General features: G+C 34.3%; 2 protein-coding genes across 17 annotated transcripts; both read left to right on the top strand.

Annotated features, from left to right (window-relative positions):
- The first annotated feature begins 286 nt into the window (after positions 1-286).
- On the top strand, positions 287-1,994 carry LOC146937015 (F-box/FBD/LRR-repeat protein At4g26340-like). Its single transcript, XM_085757754.1, has 3 exons — positions 287-1,134; positions 1,350-1,499; positions 1,591-1,994. The coding sequence occupies exons 1-3, from the start codon at positions 316-318 to the stop codon at positions 1,870-1,872; spliced, it is 1,251 nt and encodes a 416-aa protein (XP_085613880.1). The 5' UTR covers positions 287-315; the 3' UTR covers positions 1,873-1,994.
- A 6,682-nt stretch (positions 1,995-8,676) lies between these two features.
- On the top strand, positions 8,677-21,615 carry LOC146937014 (kinetochore protein NUF2 homolog). 16 transcript variants are annotated; one of them, XR_015030825.1, is made up of 12 exons: positions 8,677-9,005; positions 9,725-9,892; positions 10,824-10,884; positions 11,146-11,538; positions 11,663-11,757; positions 12,198-12,473; positions 12,779-12,868; positions 13,751-13,937; positions 15,112-15,204; positions 15,343-15,516; positions 20,692-20,740; positions 21,132-21,521. XR_015030825.1 is itself a non-coding variant. In XM_085751532.1 (8 exons), the coding sequence occupies exons 6-8, from the start codon at positions 12,339-12,341 to the stop codon at positions 13,775-13,777; spliced, it is 252 nt and encodes an 83-aa protein (XP_085607658.1). In that variant the 5' UTR covers positions 8,677-9,001; positions 9,725-9,892; positions 10,824-10,884; positions 11,146-11,538; positions 11,663-11,757; positions 12,198-12,338; the 3' UTR covers positions 13,778-14,153. The 16 variants fall into 16 exon arrangements, 7 of the variants coding, with proteins under 7 accessions (XP_085607658.1, XP_085607659.1, XP_085607654.1 ...); XR_015030826.1 differs by having other exon boundaries at positions 11,146-11,553; XR_015030827.1 differs by lacking the exon at positions 8,677-9,005 and adding an exon at positions 9,418-9,498 and having other exon boundaries at positions 11,146-11,553.
- The last annotated feature ends 1,305 nt before the right edge of the window (positions 21,616-22,920 follow it).

Raw genomic sequence — 22,920 nt, 5'->3', positions numbered from 1 at the left:
GTTAGTATGGGACACTTGGATGAATATGAATGGTGACACATTACATGGGTAACCTAACACATCTTTATGTCATGGGTAACTAAGTTGCCACCAATACAGATTCAGTAACAAAATAGCGGAAATAATGGAGAGCAAATAGCAACTGATATTTGGAAGGTGAGGAACAATTGAGGTTTGAAAGAGTCATTTTAAAATTTCAAGTGAGAGAGAAGAAAATAAAAGATATTGATAAGCTTTATTAAAAAAAAACCTATACTCTTTGCTTTTTAAACGCTAATTTTAGTGAATTTTAGGATATGATTGATCTCAATTTCAATGGCAGATAGAATTAGCACCTTACATGACTCAATTTTGTGTCACATTCTCTCTTTTCTACCAACCAAAGATGCCGCTGCCACAAGTATCCTCTCAAAGAGATGGAAGTCACTATGGCTTTTCGTCCTCACTCTCCTCGCAGATAGAATTAGCACTTTACCAAACTCAGTTTTGTGTCACATTCTCTCCTTTCTTCCAACCAAACACGCTGCCGCCACATGTATTCTCTCAAAGAGATGGAAGTCAATATGGCTCTTAGTCCCCACTCTCGATTTCGATTTCGAAACCTTCAGAGATGTTGTCTCTTTTCGAGAGTCAGTCAAGACAGCAATGATCTCACGAAACATCACGCTACCAATCCTTTCATTTCGTTTCAAATGCAACTCTTCTCCTGCATGCAACCAATACGATGTTAATCGATTTGTTAACTTTGCAATGCAACGAGGGATTGAAAATCTCAGTATAAGCATTGACATCAAATTACCCCATAGTATTCTTAGATGTATCACACTTAAGGTTCTTAAGTTGAAAAGGATAACAGTGAAAGATCTTTCTCATCAAGTAGATTTTCCGAATCTTAAAATTCTTCATTTGAAGACGGTGTTTTCCCAACGTCATGAATATCTTGTGAATTTTCTATCCGGTTGTCCTATACTAGAAGAATTGCAAACAAAAGATTTACGTGTAGTTCCACCAGATCCACTTGTTCCAAAGAAAAAGTTAAGAACCCTAGCTAATTTAATCAAAGCAAGGGTTTTTGAAGATCATATTTTTCCAATTACTTTGGTTTGTAATGTGCAGAGTCTACGTGTGGACCTGGTATGATATATCACACTTCTAATTTAATTTTGGTTTCATTCTGGACTTAATAGATTTTTAGTCTCTATAGACTTATGAATTTTAAAAGTTTAGTTGAAAAATTGAAAAATTTATAGACTATATACATATTTAACCCTTTACTATGTACATTTTTTTTATTTGGTACAAATTATTATGATGTAAATTTCTAGTGTTGTTTCTTGTAATTCATGCAGACGACGTGGATACGATGCACCAATCTTCCCATATTTCATAATCTCACATACATGGAGCTTATATTTAGTTCTATATACTTTCCAAATATGTGGGATTGGTTGCTACAAATGCTTGATCGTTGTCACAAACTTCAAAATTTTATCTTACAGGTTTTGTTGATTTTTTTCTTCTACATTTTAATGCATTACTCTGATATATTTTAAGTTTTCAACTACAAATGATTATGTTAATGGTTGACAGGATTGCATATATCGAGAAGAGTTATATGACAAAAGATGGAACGATCCACCAATTGTTCCGAAATGTCTTTCATCGCAGCTTAGAACATGCTGCCTTACGGGTTATAAAGGCAAGGAACTTGAGCTCCAATTTGCAAAATACATTTTACAGAATTCAAAAGTACTGCAGACCATGACAGTTAAGTGTAGTCGCTTAATAGATTTAAATGCAAAGCAGCAAATGTTAATGTACTTATCTTCGCTCCCAAGGGGCTCTTCGACATGTAAACTTTTATCTGATTGACAACGTACGGCTATGATATGTGAGCAACGGAGCCGGAGGTCTACTTGTTATATTGGTTCTACATTTCTACATATGGAATGGTCAGATTTGATGGTTAGAAATACACAAATTTCATTTCATTTCTACATATTGGTTCAAACATTTCTTTGCTTATATGCTTACCTAGATTTATTATATAGCAGTCATGCTACTCAGAGTGTACAATGTACACAAATAAAACCAGGTGAGATAGAATTTATTTTTAAATAAAAAAACTTATAGAATTTGTACATTTTATGTCATTTTATGTACTAAGATTTTTAAAAAAAAATAAAAAATTAATGCACTTTACATGACAACATGATCATACTCTTGCTCCTATGTATTTCTCAGTCAACTTTTGGAAACATATACAGCTTGGAAGTAATTACTTTATTGAACTAGAGCATTTGGAAACTAATTTAGATATTACTTTGAATACCAATAACCTTAAGACTATTAAATTTACAGCAGACTCCAAGTTTAGGTTACATATATAATTTATTTTCTCTCTTTTATTGTTCTTCAACTTGCAAAAATAAAATAAAATTCTTAATCATGTACCTTTGCTAGTCAAAATCTTCAAGTTCCCGGAAATATATGTTACATATATCTGATCATCATTTTAGGGAAGAATGCCTTTAGGGAATGACTGATTAATTTTTAATCATCATAGAAGTTATTACAAAATAAGTCCTGCAACAAAATGCTATATAACAAGATGAATCTTGTATCATTCGTTAATTTTCAAATAAAAACAAAGATATCAAATAATAGGAGAAGATTTTCACTAAGTATTTTATATATGGTGCCATTGCTGTTAGTAAGAGCAGCCATATTATATTCCTGTTCCCATTCTTTTAGTTTTCCAAACGATTTATCAATTGAAAGTGTAAACCATCAAAATAGACTCTGATTTTGTCGGGGCTCCTTCAATTTGGTCCTTGACAATATGCGTATTTCAATTTACATCCGATTCTATAAAAAAAAATCTTAAGTTTGTCGTTATGTCATCGTCCAAACTAAATTTTATTAATGATTATGACGTATTCCGTTATGGGTATGGGTGGCAACCAACATGGCCTCTGATTTTGTAGCACTCTCAATTTAGTCCATAAAAATATGAACATTTCAATTTAGTCATTGACTCTAAAAAAACCCTAAAATGTCTGTCCAATTTTACCAGATGTTGTGGATAGTGACCATGCGTCCATTACTTAACAATTTTTTTCATGTCTAATTTGTGCGAAAGGTATCAAGCCATTGATTGGATATGACTAACCTACGACGAACCTGTGTATGGTCAGCATTAGAAGTCAATCGTCTAATCAAGCTATCTTTTGAGTGATTGATACAAGAATATATCAATGCAATCATATGGACAGACCAATCCTCTATAAAGAAAAAAAATGAAGATTAGGTCTTGGCCCTGTTTGACTATCAATACAATGAAGTGATTCTCTCAAAAAACCCTTCATAAAAAAAGAAAGGGTCTTGTTAACCGGTGCCCCCGGGCCACTGGTTAAGAAAACTAAAAATGAAAGTTTTAAAGTGAAAATAACACTTTTCATACTTTTAAGAAGTTGACAGCACAAATTCCAATGCAATATTTACTATATTTGACTCCTTATCCAGTGCCCCGGGGGCACTGGTTAACATTTCCCAAAAAGAAATCAAGTTCAAACAAATGAAGACAATGGTCAAAACGTAAAAAGTCGTGCAATCTATTCTACAACTCCTTGTACCTTGTTTTGTCTCTTTATCCAACGTCTTTCTACCCAACAATGTTGAAATTATCTATAGGTATGTCTTTCTGTCGAAGAATCTAAAGAAGAAAGAAATACCAATGTAGGTATTCATAACACCACAGTTAAAATGAAAAAGGCTATGATTTTATGGATAAGAAAAATATGAGAACATGATTTGGAAATACATTGTAATATCTTCTCATATGAAAGTAACTATATCATGATGTAAATCAATCAAGTAGTTGTGGTAGTAGAGGATTTTATTTTATTATCCTCTCTTAGAGAGTAATGATCCTAGAAAGTAACTTTTGTATGTACAACGCTTTGTAGTGACAACAACCTTTATTCAATAAAAGGGGTCCTGAGAGACATTAAACACTCTATGAAATCCTTAAGTTTAAGGCTAGAAAGTCCTCTAGTTTGATGCAAGGAATTCCTTCTTTGGTAATGAGGCAGGAAATCTAGGGTATAAATTATCTCAGTGGATTAAGTACTTCTAATATTAGAAGGAAAAATCACTCTAGATGAGTGGACTAGACTAGACAATCAGATTGACAGTGAACCAGAACAAAAAATGCAATGTCCCTCCACTCTCTTTCTCTCTTTTAATTTTATTTGCATGTAGTTTATGATCAAGTTCTTTATGGTTTAACTTCAATGTTTTTGTTAAAGAACCTCTATAATAAACTCGGTCTTATAAAAAGAGACCAGTTTTTTTTTTCTCAAAAGGGTCTTATATTTAAGGACGGAGGTAGTAAACCTTTTTTCTTCAGTAATCTTGTTGGTGGTAAATATTAATTACTTAATATCAACAAAAGCATTTTGGGTAAAGAAGGTAGTTTTTTTTTTTTTTTTTGCTAACAGGAAGTTAACTTTTTAGTTTAAAGAAATTAATAAATTTTGAGAATCCGATATTTTTCCCTTCATATAAATTTTTTTTTTTTTTGGTACAAGTATTTGGACGGCTTATATGCAAATATGTTGATTTATGCATAATTATAGTCATATATAAATATGTGAATGTTTGTGTGCATAGACACTTGTGTATCCAAATTTAAACAATGGATCATAGAAATACAAGGGCTAATATATGTCTTTTGTGTCGACTAAAAAGAAGAAGGCATGTCGCTGATTGTGAATTCAGTCAATATTTATCAACCAATAGACAAGATAACTTTCAGGGTGTCATTTAGATTTTGGGGTTAAGTCGCCTGATGAGAATCATGTGATCAATAGAACCAATTCAAAGGAAAGATGTTGTCGATTCCCTTCTCACAGAAGGAGAAGCTTGGCGAATTAACTCAGATCGGGGTTTTCTTATACACCAATTGGAGTTGGGTGCCCAATTAAACACCGCTTTGAATGAAATATATATTGCAAGAAGACTTTTAGCTTTTCGCATTCATCGCTTTGAATGAAATATATATTGCAAGAAGACTTTTAGCTTTTCGCATTGATAATGCAAATTCAAACAATGCACCTTCTTCCATGCCTTCTAGAATGTAAATTTACCCATATCTAGCTATTTCATTTAAAGAGATGTTTAATTGGGCACCCAGCTCCAACTGGTGTCCAAGAAAACTCCGACCTGGGTTAATGCACCAAGCTTCTCCTTATGTGAGAAGGGAATCGACAACAACTTGTATTTGAATCGATTCTTTTGATCGCATGATTCTCATCAGGCAACCTAACCCCAAAATCTGAATGACACTCTGAAAGTCAGCTTATCTATTGGTCGAAAAATATCGACCGAATTCACAATCAAGGCCATGCCTTCTTCTTATATGTCGACACAAAAGACATATACCAGCCCTTGTATTTCTCTGATCCATTGTTTAAATTTGGATACGCAAGTGTCTATGCACACAAACATACACATATTTATAGATGAGTATAAATAGGCATAAATCAACATATTTACACATAAGCCATCCAAATACATTGTACCAAAAAAAAAATACTTTATATGAAGGGAAAAAATATCATATTCTCAAAATTTAATAATTTCTTTAAATTAAAAAGTTACCTTCCTATTAGCAAAAAGAAAAAAAAAAAACTACCTTCTTTACCCAAAAAGCTTTTGTTGATATTAAGTAATTAATATATAAAAATTATTATTTTTTGAATGAAAAAATATTCTTTGAAAGATAATATATATAAATTATGATGGTCAATGTATTTGTATGACATATAACACAAAAGGATAATTGAAATAAGAAAAAGTGCGTATGACATTAAAATTTAACCTACAAAAATATTTCTCCTCAGGATAATTGTGAAAATTTTGTTACCATGCCTTTGAGAAAATTTACTTTTAAGCCTGATATTTCTTCAATCAAAATCAACACAGCTCTCATCGACTGCATGTTATCCCCACAGAACAAACCAACCTCAACCACCAACTTCATCATCACATTCAACCCCTCAGCCGGGAGCAAAAAGAGGAACAAAGAGAGAGGGTCACCTTGTCTTAATCCCCTCTCCAAAGGAAACTCATCAGTAGGGCAGCCATTAACCAACACCGATGTTGTTGCTGAACTAACACACTCTAGAATACACTTCCTCCATAACGTAGGAAAATTCATCTTAATCATAACAACCTCTAAATAATGCCAATCAACTGAGGCATACCCCTTTTCAAAAACAACTTTAAAAAGAAGCAGTTCCTTTTTCAATTTCTTCGCTTCATCAACCATCTCATTTGCAATCAGGATGCCATCTAAATCCGTCGGCCCTTAATAAAAGTTGATTGAGCATCGGACATCACATCACCAATAACCATTCGAAGTCTATTCGCTAATACTTCAGCCAACACCTTATACGTACACCCCACTAACGAGATAGGTTTACAATCATTCAACCGTTGAGGGCTTTCAACTTTAGGAATGAGAGAAATAAAATTCGAATTGATTCCTTTAGAAAGTTTCGAATTATGATGAAACTTGGAAATAAAACGCATAAAATCATCCTTAACCCTATGCCAAAAATCTTTAAGGAAACCGAAACTGATGTCATCCAGATCCGGATTCTCGAAACTGTCACAATTCCAGACTGCACATTTTACCTCCTCTAAAGTGAAAGGATGAATTAAATTACCGGCTTGAGCATGCGAAATCATCATAAAATTCAGCTCCTCGACGCCTGGCCTATCTACTAGAGGCCTCTTGAAATGGTTAGAAAAATGTGAAAAAATTGCAGCTCTAATGTTTTGGACTCCTTCCACTTGGACTCCCTCAACATGCACCGAAATAATAGAATTAAAGTGTTTCGTACTCTACATAATTCCATGAAAAAATTTGGTATTCGCATCACCTTCTTTTAACCAACTCATACGAGCCTTCTGCTAATAGATATTGGAATGAACTCTCGCCAATGAATATCGATTGACCGAGAGCTCATGAAGCTTCTCCTCCTCCTCCTCTTCCAACAACACCAAGAGAAGAAATTATATCCTTCACCGCTTTCATTCCACCTTCGACATTTCGAGAGTGATGTTGATGCCACTCTTGCAAGCTACCTTTAATCAAGCACAACTTCTCTTTAAGCAGAAAACCGCCCCATCCATTAATCTGAAACGAACTCCACTTAACAGTCACAAATTGGCTATAACCTTGAAAATCACCCCAACATTTCAACATACGAAGATGTTTTTGCCCCTAATTTTCCTCATCCACAAATACCATTAAAGGAACATGATCCGAAAGACCCCTCTGATACGCCGAATTAGCACAATTAGGCCACAGTTTCTTCATCCTCATCAATAGTGGTCCCTTGTTCATTAAGAATTTCTTTTCCCTTTTCATCAGCCACCATTCCTTTGGATGCATTACTGTGTACAAAAAATTTATATAAAATGTGTATTAGGAGTAAATAGAACATTAAATAAATATATAGTAACAAACACATGTATATATTTTAATAACTGACTAAAAAAATGAATCACAATATACCTCGATTGTCCTTTTTCGCGAGTACATGGAATACCTTGCATGTCTTGTTCTATGATGTCCATGTCACTCATATCTCCAGTACTCTAATTAAGGTTGATTGAATTTAAATTAAAATTTGAAAAGAATGATAGATCTTGGAATTTCAATATTCTAAAATAATAATTCACAGTAAAAATTCATGGTATAAAGAGAGGAGTGATCACTTAAAAGTGTCAAAAACAAAATATTTTGCGATTAATAATAACGAAATATCTTACCCAAATATCCAAGTTTAAGTCTGGAATTTGTGTGCAAGAGGGCATGGAGGAAGGTGCATTATTTGGATTTGCATTATCAATGCAAAATGCTAAAAGTCTTCCGGCAATATCTATTTCATTCAAAGAGGTGTTTAGTTGGGCACCCAGCTCCAATTGGTGGACAAGAAAACCCCGATCTGGGTTAATTCACCAAGCTTCTCCTTATGTGGGAAGGGAATCGGCAACAACTTGTCTTTGAAATGGTTCTATTAAATGATTATCATCAGGCGACTTAACCCCAAAATCTGAATGCATGACACTCTGAAAGTCAGCATACCTGTTGGCCGTAAAATATAGACCGAATTCACAATCAGTGCCATGCCTTCTTCTCATATGTCGACACAAAAGACATATAATAGCCCTTGTATTTCTCTCATTCATTGTTCAAATTTGGATACACAAGTGTCTATGTACACAAACATACACATATTTATAGATGAATATAAATATGCATAAATCAACATATTTACACATAAGCCGTCCAAATACATTGTACCAAATCTTTCAACAAAAAAAAAATATATTGTACCAAAAAAAATTACTTCTATTTACTATCTATTAAATATTAATCCTACTAATTTTACCATTTTGCCCTTATGAAGGGCATTTTGGTAATCTTCTAATTATTGAGGGTGGTTGAGTGCCACCTCATTATTGTGTATTCTATAAACTAATATAAAAATACATGTCCGGTGAATTTCCAATTTTACCCTCAGGAGGGGTATTTTCGTAATTTACTAATTAGTAAGTTTATGGGTATATATATATTTTTTTTTCTTCATTTCTTCTCCTAGAACACAACAGATGAACAGAACTTCCACTCTCCTCATTCTTTCTCTCTCTCGGCCACCCTTTTCCCTTTCTAATAACCCACCATTTCTTCATCTTTTCCCCAACTAAACTAACATGCAAGTGCTTATTCTTGATCCTTGGACCTATTGCATACAATCAACCAGCTTAATTGACACTTTCCCTCTGCCATAGCCGAGCCTCCCTCTCCTTCTCTCTTTTGGGAAATTTTTGAAAGGTTAGGTTTTGATGGTGGCAGCATGTGTATCCATGGCAGCAAGGAGAAGTAGGAAAGATTGAAGCAGGGGATGAGTGTTGGAACTGAAGTGTAGGTACAATAAATTGGAAAATTTAGCTTATGATTTTGGGTTTTTATTAATTGTTTGGTTTGGTGTTGCAACACACAAGTTTTGTGCCCTAATTTTGTGTTTCACTGTTGGATTTTAAATTTTGAATTCATATACTTATATCTATCTCACTTGTGGTGTTTAATTGTTGTTGAATTTCATTAAGGTTATGTTTTATTTGAGTTTAAATTGATTTTTAGAGCAAATTAATAGCTTTAGTTGACTAAAATGACCAATTTCATGTACTTTAGAAACTATTTATTACTTTTGTATACTTTTAATTGAGATTGTTTTATTCATTTTTGCTGTTTTTGAGAGTTGGCAATACCACTTTTTATACGGTCATCACATCGGTGGTCGTTGAATCGAAATTAGATGGTCTAAATTTCATGCTCAATTTTTTCGCAATGAAATTTGGATCGTCCAATCTCGAGTGTTATTCGACTAAGGGTGTTAAAGAACCTGCAAAATTGTACATGTACCTATTATTGTTTTCTGCTTTGTTCTTATTATTTGAAGGTTTGATCCTGAGATTTTCGTTTGTTCTTGGTTGATTCTGGTTTGAGATATTGCTTATGATGTCAAGGACCTTTCCTCGACAATAAGAACAAACCGGATGCTTGATCTAGATTCTTTATGGTTTAGCCAATTAATATTTTTGAAATTTGAATTCAATTTATATTGATTCATGTGTTTGTTTGCAGGAATTTTTGCCTGGGTAATTTTACAAGTGTGGATTAGGGATTAGAATGATTTGGAGGACAAATTGTGGAGATATTTGCAGACAAGTCGAAATTGCGGTACACTATGGGAAGTGAGACCACAATTTCTGCTCTATCAGATGGTGTACAGAAAATTAGAGCATTACATGGGTAAATCTTAGAATCATCTTTTGTTTTACTAACATGCTTGATATGCATTTGTTGCTTTAATCTCAGATACCCCTTTTGGAATTAAATTTTAGACTCAATGATATGTTTATGTTTGGAGTTGTTATTTGCTTTCTTTTGGGTATGAAATGATTTATTACTAAGACCAAGGACTGGATCCTTATTTTCCCAATTATAGCTTATCATATCTGTCATTACAATTTTCCTAAAATTCAGCTTTATTCTTAGTTTCATCATAATTATTTCTCAAATTCAAACAATTGCCAGGGTAGATCTTTTAATTGATTTTGTGAAATTGAGTGAGATAACATAAAAAAATTAGGTTGTTTTGCATGATTAGAAATTCCCCCAAATGAAAGCATTGATTTTTTATTGTTATTACTTGATTTTCTATGTTTCTATATGTTTTCTGTTGGACTGAAATGACAAGAATTGCTCAAAGTATAATCTGTGGGAAAGTGCTGGAAATTTGTGTAAAAATGCATTTGATTGAATTTGGCAAGGATGTTAATGTTAATATTATTTGCGAATAACACTGTTATACCATTGTATCATAGTAATAATAATGTCTTAGATTAAGAAAGTAGATGTAGAATCAATTGAGTAAGTTAAAGAAAGAATAGATTGAAAATTCTGCAATTTGCAGCTTGGCTACCCTGTTAGTAAATTGATCATAGATTTTTATAAATAGATCATTTGAGAGTGAAACTTGAACCTTTGTAAAGTAGACAAAAATACCTACAGAATAGGCTCAAGAATCGTTGAATTTCATTGAGTAAAGTATGAAAAATTCATGTTGTAAGTTGAGTAAAAGTTTCTGCCCTGTTTATGTACCCGTACATGTTCTTTAGTAAAACTGTACAAATTGGAGAATTAAACACCAAAACCAAAATTATATTTATAATCTTGACAGCTTCTTTGGTAAGGCCGCTCATTCGGTCGACATCACTAACCAAATTGGTCATTTCCAAAAGGTACTTAACTCTTACTCTTCTGACTTCAATAATGTTGCAAAATTTATTCATTAATATATGCTGATCACTACTAAAAAAGGTTGAATTAACGACAAAAAATTAGTACATAAGTGTATTTTGCCTAATATATCAAAAAGTTGGATCAACGACGAAATGTGATTCTAATGTTTCTTTAACATGATTTTGCTTTTGCTTATTTTTGTTGCACTTTTAGTATTGAACTGCAATTTTATGTCCATGGCTTTGATCATGTGTTGACAGCCATCGGTAACTTCTGCATTTGCTCAATTGCTTTGGGAATGATCATCGCGATTGTTGTCATGTATCCTATTCAGCGCCGCAAGTATAGGAGTGGAATTGACAATCTATTGGTGCTTCTCATTGGAGGGATTCCTATTGCAATGCCAACAGTTTTGTCAGTTACGATGGCTATTGGTTCACATAGGTTGTCTCAGCAAGGTGCTACCACAAAGAGAATGATAGTCATTGAGGAAATGGCTGCAATGGTGGCTGCAATGGATTGTTTTCGTTGTCACACTCTGAATCCGCAGGATCCAACCTTAGTATAACTGTTGTTGGAGCATCTAGAGACCTTGCCAAAAGAAGAATTTTCCAGCACTCTTTGCTCTTTTCTATGAAGATTGGTTACCCGATGTCTGAATTGTGATAGTATTCGGTTTAATTCATCAGCTTGAACATCATTTAAATGAGTTTCTGTAGATGATTTAAATGTTTGGAACAATATATCTAAGGCTCTATAGTTGTAATGTTTATGCAGAATTTTATTCCGTTTGGATATGCTCGGACCAAAATGGCTGATTAAGAGTTAAGGAACATGATTAGCCAGACTTTAACATGCAGAATCGACAAGAGGTAAGTGTTATAGTAGTAATTCTCTTTGGAATGAAAGTATTTGTACAAAAGTTGCTAAAAAGGTCATGTAACTAACTATTCATTATAGTAGAGGTTAAAAAGATTTCAGGTTTGAAAATAAGAGTTGTCATTTTGACGCAATTTGACACCAAATTGTAATATTCATTTACCATCCACTGAACATGATTAATTGCATATTTGAAGTCGGCTAACCATCCAAATTGATGTTGAAATTTGATATTAAATTTGTGTGTCATAATGTCATTTCACGAAAAATCAATAGGTAATTGACAAATATTTAACAAAATTCTTTCACCTTTTTTAAGTCGTTAGTAAGACTCATCGGTATCAATGCACATTTGTCATGTTATTGTGGCAGCATGATGTAAAACCTTCTTTCTTACTTTTCCCCTATACTAATGATTTCTTTTGAATTGTAGGGCAAATTGTGCAGATAAAATGGATCAATTCTTGAAACGATGCTTTTACCATTCTGGTCTGTACAACTCTGAGGAAGACTTTCTAGAATGATTGATCAACAAAAAACCTGGAGTTGATATTGTACAATTCTTGAAAGGGAAATGCCTTCTGTTCAGGAGGTGGATGCAAAAGTTAAAGAGTTACGTCAAACTATTGCGAACCTGAACAATAAACAGATGTCATTGAGAAGTACTATAAAGAAATTGAAGGAGAGGACTGTGGAAATGGATGATAAGGTATGCTTTAACTGATAGTGAAAGTTTAACATAATGAGTTGCATAATCTTTACTTCTTGATGTTGGGGTTTTTGAGTAGTATATGGAAGAAATTTCATTAAAGACATAGATGTTTATGTGAATAATTAATGGTGGATTAGGACATTTAACCCTGTCAGTTATGTAACGTGCACATATATTGCAGAGTGCAGCTTAATCTGATCAGTTTATAATATATATTAATTCATGTGTTGGTACTTGGTGATAAATTATTTTACTTGATGACAATTCTTACTTCTAACTCGATTTTCCTTTTGTTACCTCAGATTTCTGGTGCTGAATATAAACTGGTACAAAATGTTCAAGAGCATGGAAATCTACTTTCAAAAATTGCTCAATCGCCTGATAAAGTACAGGTATCATTTTCATGTTGGCTATTAGTCTATTCTGTTCACAAAATCTAACTTATTACATTCTTAGCTTCGAAATGTAATGCACATTGCATTTTTCCAACCCATCTTCCTGTGTGAATATTGTAAATGTGTTTTATTGGACTGCCCTTACCTCTATGTGGTTACCACAGTGGAAAACTCTCGCGACTCACAACCTTCTCTTGGGTAGTGACCGGTGCACATGCTAACATTAACTTAAAACATATTTAGCCTAGCAAGCTTGCTGTAACATAACACCTGCGCTTAGCAAAACAAGAAGCTACTGACAATATTAGTAACAGAGAAAAATCATCCAACATAATTTATGTCCTTCATATTACATAATTTTATTGTATTAAAAAATTGTGGCTGCACAAGTAGCATCTCAAAATGCATAATTGTTTACACAACCCAACATAAAAGAATAGCTCATAGTTGCATTACACCAAAGTCACAACATAATGGCTGCTTGATAGGTCTGTTATTGTTAGTTAAGTAGTTATTTAAGAGGTTAGTTAATTGGTTAATGGGTAGTTAGTAGATTTTTCATGAAAAGGAAGAAACAAATTCAGATGTGTCAAAGGAGTTATATGATGAAAAATTATGTATAATTTGTTATGATGAACAATGCAACTGTTTCTTTGTTCCTTGTGCCACTTGCTATGACTGTGCACAAAGGTATACACTAAATCTATGTTTGAATTTACTGTGAGTTTGATAAAATCATACGCGAGACTCTGATTTTGGCACAATTTGGAGCTTCAGTGAAATGATAGTGTCCCAGTGATTTTACTAAACTCGATGTCAATTCAAACATGCGTTAAAATTGGAATTATATGAGATTCTAATTAGAGTACCTTTGTGCAGGATTATGGAAGAGGAGAGCAACTCTAATTTGGCGAATCAAAGCGCCACCCCTAAGAGCAAAGTTTGTCCTGTATGCCGGAAACTTATTCATAGAGTAAAAAGATTATTCTAGAGTAAAAAGATTATCAACAGTTAGGTTCATATTGCTGTATAATACAAAAATTTTAGAGGTCTCTAAAACTGCACGGTAATTGTGATTTTAGCCGTATTGGATGTATTTTGCCGTGATATAATTGTCCGCAATGTCACTAGGCCGTAATCGCAATTTAGAACTATGGTTACTGAATATGCTTACAAATATGCAGATTGATGTATGAGGATCACATATAGTCAATAGTTAGATTATGATTATGACATTGAGTTCATTTTATTTATGGAAGCAAGCATAACTTTTTCTCCCAAATTATAATCCTGCTTATTTTCTCATTTTGATACTTGATATCATGGTAATCATCCTGTTTCTGCATTTTGGCTGCAAATTTTGCAATTCTAATTTGACAAATTCTGTTGTTTTCAACAAAGCCTAACCTTCGTCTAACAATATTAGAGGTTCATAATCATGTGGATGTACATGTTTGACACAATAGTTCATTTACAGTTAAGTTAAAATGTCATTTGAGTGGGGAATCATTCCTCCGAGAGATTAAAGTGTGATCTATCACCATTCAAATTCCTTTTTCTCATGTGCTTCTCTCTCTTGATGAATGGTGATAGACCACACTTTACCCTCTCATGTGTAAATAACACATGAGAGAATTCATTCCCAATTTAGTCGTGCATTTTGGCTAATATGTAATCATAATCCAGACATCATTGGTTCCTTCATTGGTTCCAATTAGTTTCATCTTAATTATTATGATGTTTTCCTGGTCTCATGAACAAAATATGTCCTCTTTTCATGAATCAAGACTTGGTAAAGCTTTCATAAATATTTTGATAAAGATTTATAATGTTTGTGCAATATTTATTAATTTGCTCAGTATAGTGTAACTTCTGCTTTGGCTGTGCTCTTTTATTTCTTGCTACATTTTGGTTTTGTTGTAGTGTTAGGCTAACTCTTAGGAGTAGATCTCTAATGTGGAGCAATAGGTGTTTGACCCAACGATTGATTTGACTGGAACTTTTCGTTTTCTTTTAATTATTTAGGACAGATAATTCATGTACAATATCTATTTTTTAGATACTATTTACCAGTCCAAATATAATTTCGTTGTTGTCGATACTATTTATTTTTTTATGGTGTTTCCTTTAGGAGAGCTTATTGATGTAAGTTGTTTATTACTCTTTTACTCATTTTCTATAATGCAAAAATTTAATTAGTTAATTAATGAGTTATATTTTGTTATTATTATACGTTGCAGATTCACTATACAGCTAGATTCGCCGATGGAATAGTATTTGATAGTAGTTATAAACGTGCTAGGCCTTTAACTATGCGTATTGGTGTTGGCAAGGTAGATAAGTTTTACTTGCTGTAATATTTTTTTTAAAAAGTTATGCGAATTTTTGTGTGAGCTGCTAAAAATAGAGCTGCTAATTTTTGTGAACTTGGCCAGTTAATTTGGAGTTTGAATTCTTTAATCCTTTTGCAGATGTTCCTTTATCAAATGCTCTGTGGAGTTGCTTATTGTCATTGACGTAGAGTTCTTCATTGAGACTTGAAACCACAGAATTTGTTGATAGTTCGCCGTACTAATTCAGTAAGGCTTGCAGATTTTGGATTGGCTAGGGCATTTGGCATACCTGTCAGAACATTTACACACGAGGTTTACTATTATTTACACATTTACACATTTGGCATTTGTTTTTTCTTAAAGGGTTTGATTATTGAGCATGCTTAATTATGATTGTGATAAAATTGATGATGTTTTGTTTGTATGCAAAACAGTTGAGCATGCTTAATTATGATTAGTACTAGATAATATAAAAGTGCAAATTATGATTGTAACATACCTGTTGTACTTGCAGAAAAGTACGGTAAGGAATACTAGGATTCTAGGGTTTGGACTGATGATTAGATGTCTCGAGAGTGCTCTCAAGAGTGATATTTATAGCCTGCTATGGGCTTGGGTTTCGGTTGCTTGGCTCCCAAGCAACAGGGGTATTTATGTATTTTGGGCGGTTTCTGGAAGCTTCTGGAAGCTAGGGAGGGCGGCATCCTTAGGAGGACGCGCCTGGGCCTTGGCAGCCCTTCTGGAGGGCGTCTGATCCTTTCTAGGGGGCGTCTAATGCCTTAGGAATATTATGACGGTTCACAGCCCCCCAAGCACGAGTCTTGGGACAAGGCGGAGTGATGACAACACGAGATCAGACCCTCTGACGTCATTAAGTCTGTAGGAGGGTTTTGATGGTTCACAACCCCCAAGCACGAGTCTTGGAACAAGGCGAAGTGATTGGCTTTCTTTAAAATTTTAGATTTGTACTTTTTTGAGAATTTCCCTAGGGCGACCCTGGAATAGACTGGAGCCCCCGAGGGTACGTATGTGATCTGTGTTTGAAGCGCTCCCTTAGGGCGACCTTAAGGAGCTTTAGTAGTCCTTAAGGGTGCGTGTATTGTTCGTTTGCAGATCATACTTGGTCCATGTGCTATAGCCCCCCAAGCACGAGTCTTGGAACAAGGCGAAGTGGTTTGTATCGTCGTGACGAGTTGACTTTTATGGTGATTCCTCATTAAATTTGCGTCGGTTTTATTTGCTGAATTCGTTTTGAAGATTTACATAGACGATTTTATTACCTTTGATGCTTTGGCGATCTCCAATGATTTGAATTGTCGTTCTTATTTTCTTATATGCTCCGGTGACTGTGTCAGCTCAGTTTCTCAACATTTGGCGTTGATATTCCGGCGACTTTGGTCGGATCGGTTGACCTTCATTCGTTTGGCGATTTTGAGACTTTATTTTTCCATTTTCTCATGGAGTTGATTTGTAGATTTTTCCTCCCCGCCAGAGCCTTTATCAAGGTTGACGTTTTAGGGCGCTTGCAGGTCCATGGGACCAGATCCTTGGGATCAATATTTTCTTCTGGCGAGTTATCGACCCTCGCCAGAGCCCTGAAAGGGTTGGCGCTTTTAGGGGCTCGCAGGTCCATGGGACCAGATCCTTGGGATCAATATTTTCTTCTGGCGAGTTATCGACCCTCGCCAGAGCCCTGAAAGGGTTGGCGCTTTTAGGGGCTCGCAGGTCCATGGGACCAGATCCTTGGGATCAATATTTTCTTCTGGCGAGTTCAGGGTTGACGTTTTGGGCGAGCATCAGAGCCGTTACAGGGTTGATGTAATTCTCAGTCGAACCCCGCCAGAGCCCTTTCAGGGTTGACGTTTCGGGCGCCTAGCTGATTCGTAGATTCCCGTGGATGTAGCACCTGAACAAAATAACGAACAGAAATTTGGAAAGTATTTTTTAGAAAGTAGGGTGCCTTGTTAGAAACCTGCAAAACAAATCTCATAGTTCGAGAAAGGTTAGAATAACTCCGTGTTTCATCTTCAAGCTCTTGATGGTGGGATCATTTCATTCTACATTTCATTTTGGCGTGTTAATTGGCGAGCTCTTCTTTTCGTTCATCTAGCCCTTGGCGGGCTTGTTAGTCTCCCATCCCTGATTTATCTGAAATAAAACAATTCTTCCACGCTTCCAAAGTAATTAGTATCATGAATAAAGGAGTCTTTAATCATATGCAATTGTATTCAACAGGAACTAACTGTTCTTTGTCTTCTTTTATTTAGCTTGCCTATACTTTGTACTCCTCTTCCTTTTCCTCTTCATTCTCTTGCTAACCTTCTTATTTGATCATCTTTTGTTTTTAAACCTTCTTTCTCTTCTATTAGATTGGAAATTAAGTTTTCCCGCTACTTCCTTACTAGCTCGCCTACTTCGTTCTTTTATTATACTCCTTCTCTTCTAACTTGAATTCTAATTTACTTGGTACTTTATTTTTCATGTCTTTGTTTCCTCACATAAAGTTGGAACTAAGCCTTCTGCTTATCTTCATTATTCTACGTGGGTCTGGTGCTATTAGTCTTTATCTATTTTTTTACTAAACAATTTAGTTCAGTTCGTAAAGTAAATGGTACATGGAAGGGGTTCCCAGGAAAGAGAGGTGGGTCACTTGGACCTCTTAAATACCAAGGCTTTCCTCGCCAGAAACCCTCACATGTGACCTTTGAACAATACTACACTTTACTTTGCCGCAGGGTACCTAGAGTAATCTTTCTTTTAATAACCTGGTCCTATGTCTTGTGTCTTGCTCATTTTTTTCTCCTTATTACATTGTAACTAAGTCGCCCAACGAAAATTAATGCCAAGTGAAACAAGCTAATTTGTCTATGAGACTTATTGTCCGCATATGATGTATATGCACCAACAAATAATTGCAAATAAACAAAATCGATAAAGAGCCTTTCAAAATTAAGTTTGTAAAACATATTCTCTCAAAATTTATTGGGCAAGAAATTTTCTTCGAATCAAAAGGTGGAAATATATTGAACATAAAATTTTCTCCAAATCTAAAAGTGTAAATATTCGCCATATTTCTTCTACCTATTTTTTTTTTTATTTGTTGTTATCTTTTCTCTCATATTAGGTTGTGACTTAATCATCTAGTTAAATTGGAGCTAACTCCCTCATTATCTTTTTTTTTTTTTTTTCTTTTTTTGAAAACTCACTCGCCCATCATAATAGATATGAAATATTGCTTTAGACTATCTCAGATATACAGTTGTTCTATGCGTAAAGATCATGAAGATGAAACCTGATTGTTAATTTTCTCTTGAGTCTGGAGGGACGTTGTTGCGTCCTTTTGGAGTGTTTCGACGAGTACCTGGTTCTTAGGAATTGACGTTTCTATACACTGATAAAGCTTGTTAGAGAACATTCAAATGTTAAGAAAAATAGATTGTTATTGATCTCTTGCTATATAAAAAAAAAATTGACTTCTCATTCTAAACCTCGTAAAGTAATTGGAGACTGATCGAATATTGAAAGAATATAGAATTATACGCTAATGTGACAAGTTGTGGTGTCATCATTCCAAGGTTTATGCACTTCTTATAATCGAAATTACGCCCAATTAAAGTTGACAATATGTGACAAAGGTATATATCAATTCAGTTCCCATATATTCTTTGAAGTGGAAGAGAGAAAATACAACTAACAGCGCTTTAAACTTTAGTAGCCAATTACATAGAAATTTGACACCAGGGAACATATTACCAAACTTTAAATCCCATTGTCATGATTAAATATTAGAGTGAAATTGACATGTATACTTCATGAATCATGATTTTATAAAATAACTATGAGACACTAACGTGCTGTATTAATAAATTTCCGAATAAGAGTTGCAAAGCCCAAATCACCGATGAAGATAGAACAATTATAAAGTGAGAGGAAGTACCTTTTCAAAAGTAGTGCTCAGCAAATTTTGCATGATTAATCGAACAATAGTACATGATATATACACCGCCGCCAATTTTATCGAAATCTCGTGGTTGTTTTATTGCACCGCTGGAACTTATTCATAGCAATTATAGTAAAAGTTGTTTGAAACTAATGTTATCGCAGAGAAGAGAAGCGGTCATGATATACATACAATGAACAAGATTAACAAAGGAGAAAACGGTTGATATAGAGTAATTGTTATGTGGCGATTGAACCATAAACATTAGAACCTGATTATAAAACGATTCTGAGATGTGATGGGGTCCCTAGCATATCACCATGAAAGGTTTCTTTCTACGACCGCCATGCTTGAGAAATCTTGAGGCCGATGATGGTTTGTTCTTCGCCGGCTATTCTTTTCGAGGTCGCCGAGAAGGATTTAGGTTCAGGGTTTCTAAATCACCATTTGTAATTTAGGAACGTGGTCAAGGTTAGTTTTACCTTTTCCCACAGACGGCGCCAACTGTACTTGCAGAAAAGTACGGTAAGGAATACTAGGATTCTAGGGTTTGGACTGATGATTAGATGCCTCGAGAGTGCTCTCAAGAGTGATATTTATAGCCTGCTATGGGCTTGGGTTTCGGTTGCTTGGCTCCCAAGCAACAGGGGTATTTATGTATTTTGGGCGGTTTCTGGAAGCTTCTGGAAGCTAGGGAGGGCGGCATCCTTAGGAGGACGCGCCTGGGCCTTGGCAGCCCTTCTGGAGGGCGTCTGATCCTTTCTAGGGGGCGTCTAATGCCTTAGGAATATTATGACGGTTCACCTGTGATATAATTCATGCTTTCATTTTTCAAAGAGTATAAGTTCAAATGTATCTCTATTCTCTAAAATTTGTTATGTCCTATAATTGTACACACAGTTGATATATGCCTGCATAAATATGACTCTGGTGGTTGCTGTATGACACAATAGGTTTGGTTATAATATGCTTTGAATGCTTATTTGAGAATTGATCAATATATACGAGAATTAGAAGTATGGCAAGTGGTTCTTGATGGATTGTAAAGTTGATTTCAGATTTTGGAAGCAATTATAAGGATTAGCACCTCAAATTTTAATTGGTTTATGCTCTGATAATAAGTCTAAAAAATGAGTCACTTCAAAAGTGACAAGTGGTTTAGGTCATTATACAAGTATATGGATGATTAGTTAACAAAACCGTAGGCCATGATGCTAGATAACTTATAATTTTAAGATCCTAAACTCTCACATTTTGTCTCCTCTAGCATGCAAAAATTTTCTGCACTATTTTGCAGAAATCATACTGAAATATGAGTGTTTTCAACCTTGGTGGATCAATTGAAGATGAAATAAGGTCGAAGTGCTAGGCAGCCACCTTGAAACTAACCTTTGTTTGGAGGGAATATGAAATGTTGTTTTGAATGTGATTGTTCTCTCTTGGACATCCTTTGTCACCAATAGTGGTGATCAATTTCAGTGTTGCTAAGCTAGCTTCTATTATCCTTTTAACTCAACATGTTCTTACATATTTTAAGATAATTTCAGGCCTGCAATGCTCATGGACTTTGTTGCGTTCCTTTATATGATACCTTAGGTATGATCCCACCTTCTTTGGTATCTATCTACCTACTGAACAATATGAGAAGTGATTTTGCCTTTGATTTGTGATGACACAATTAGAATGAATAATGTTTAGTTGAATGTAACTTCTACCCACACAAGGAATTTGTGACGGGTTCAAGAATAACCAAGGCAAGTATTAACATAAATAATTAGTTATCAATTATCGCAACAGGGACTTGCTTTTTCGTTTGATTTTTGTGCATCATATCTGATTTCTTGCTTTCCTTGGAGTCCTATTTGTTCAACTATAAGTAGTTTTAATCAAAATTTAGGTGTCACTATATTGTTGTTGCTTGCTTTTTCATTAATTATAGTCAATTGTTGCTCAACAATGAGTGGTTGTGGTTTTGGTATCTTTGCAGATATTAAAATGGCTTGGAAAGATTTTGGAATCAAAATTCTTGACAAAGTTTGGTTTAAGATGGATCATCAGAAGTCAAAGGAACACTTGATTTTTGAAGATGGGGTGAGAAAAAATAAAGCAACAAAGGCTAGACTTCTTAGAAAAAATGTTCTTCAAGTTAAGAAAACAAGAAGGTTGAAAACAATGTCAAAAGAAAATGCTCCAATCTCATGTAAATGTTATATTTTTTTTTTTTTATGAATATGAAGTTTGCATTTTCACTCATATTCTAATCTTTTGGAAATTGTATTCTGGCATGTATATTTTGTATAATATTTCAATGACAACTTCACTTCGTGGTGATAATAACCAGCTTCGAAATAATACTAACATGATCACAACTTCTACAGCTGCATTACCTAAACCATTAATATATACTGCTGTGAATTCTAAGGTTAATCAGGAAATAGAAGAAAGTAATGTTACCTCACCTAAAGTCTTAGGGTGTGTTTGGGAAGAGGGTTTAGGAGGGGAAGGGAGGGGAGGGCTCATTTTTATTTTTTAAATTACGAACAATGTAAAAGGTCATTGTTGGAATGTCAAAGGGAAGCTCTAAGTTTCATTTATCATTTATTACTAGAGACAAGTTACATTCAACTATGAGAGCCCATATATGACCATTTTTCATGTGTGCCTATTAATATATGAAAATAACATAATCGTAGACAGGTTTTATAAAGTTCACATTTAACTATAAGTTGGATATTTATAGTTGTCATTGTCCATTAATATATGATCATTTATCATGTTGTTAATTCAATTTTTTAAAAATCATTTTATAATGTCTTTAAATTAAAAAAGGAATGTAAGCCCTCCCCTCCCTTCCCCTCCTAAACCCTCTTCCCAAACACACCCTTAGAGATTCAAATCTCTACTCCTCCGCCGAGTAACCAAGCAATGCAAGAATCAATCCACAACAGGAAGAAATGGATAAATGATGAGGAGAACTCTTCAAAAATGGTGAAAGGATTTCGTAAGCTTATTTTCTTTGGAAGAAGGAGTTGAAGAACCTTTGTGGATTGATACTTTTTCACAGAGGGGTTCACATGAACTTATGAATTGTTCATGGAAGTTATGAGTTCTCTTTATCCATGCTTTTGGTTATTCAATATTTCAAAAGAGAGTTTACTTTGTCCATTATTAGCTCACTAGAAAGTGTTTGGCAAATTGAATTATTTGTTGTTATTGAACATACTCATTCATGTGACATGGTAGTCACGTGGAAGATTGTAGATAGTTTCTAGCTTCTCACACCTTATGGAGTTGCTATCATAATAAGACCATGTGGATTGGAATTGCTATCATACTAAGGAAGGATACCAAGTAAATACATTTTCCATGTTTTGGAATAATAATATTTTCCTTTAGAACAAACTTTTTACAAGATACGTAATTCAACCCGTGCGAAGCACGGGTTTGTAACTAGTTTCTATTATTTTAATTTAAATTATTATGTTTTATATTTTATATTTATTTTATAAGAATAAAAATAATCCTAAATTCAGTTGCTTCTACATTGTCGTTGTAGGAGATTAATGTATCGTTTGTCCTCATGAGCTTAGCTCAGTTGGTATGGACAATGCATAATATATGCAAAGGTTCGGAGTTTGAATCCCGACCACCACCAAAAAAAAAAAAGATTAATGTATCGTTTGACCCGGCTTTTTTCCAACTTCTCTACATTTTTAAGGAGAAGTTAGGCCAAACACAATATCAATTAAGTACTTACTAAAAACAAATACTTTTTT

Source organism: Medicago sativa, chromosome 3 (assembly GCF_051527215.1).
Source record: "Medicago sativa cultivar Bolivia chromosome 3, Bolivia_mono, whole genome shotgun sequence".
Taxonomy (NCBI): domain Eukaryota; kingdom Viridiplantae; phylum Streptophyta; class Magnoliopsida; order Fabales; family Fabaceae; genus Medicago; species Medicago sativa.
This window is presented reverse-complemented; position numbering and strand designations above follow the sequence as displayed.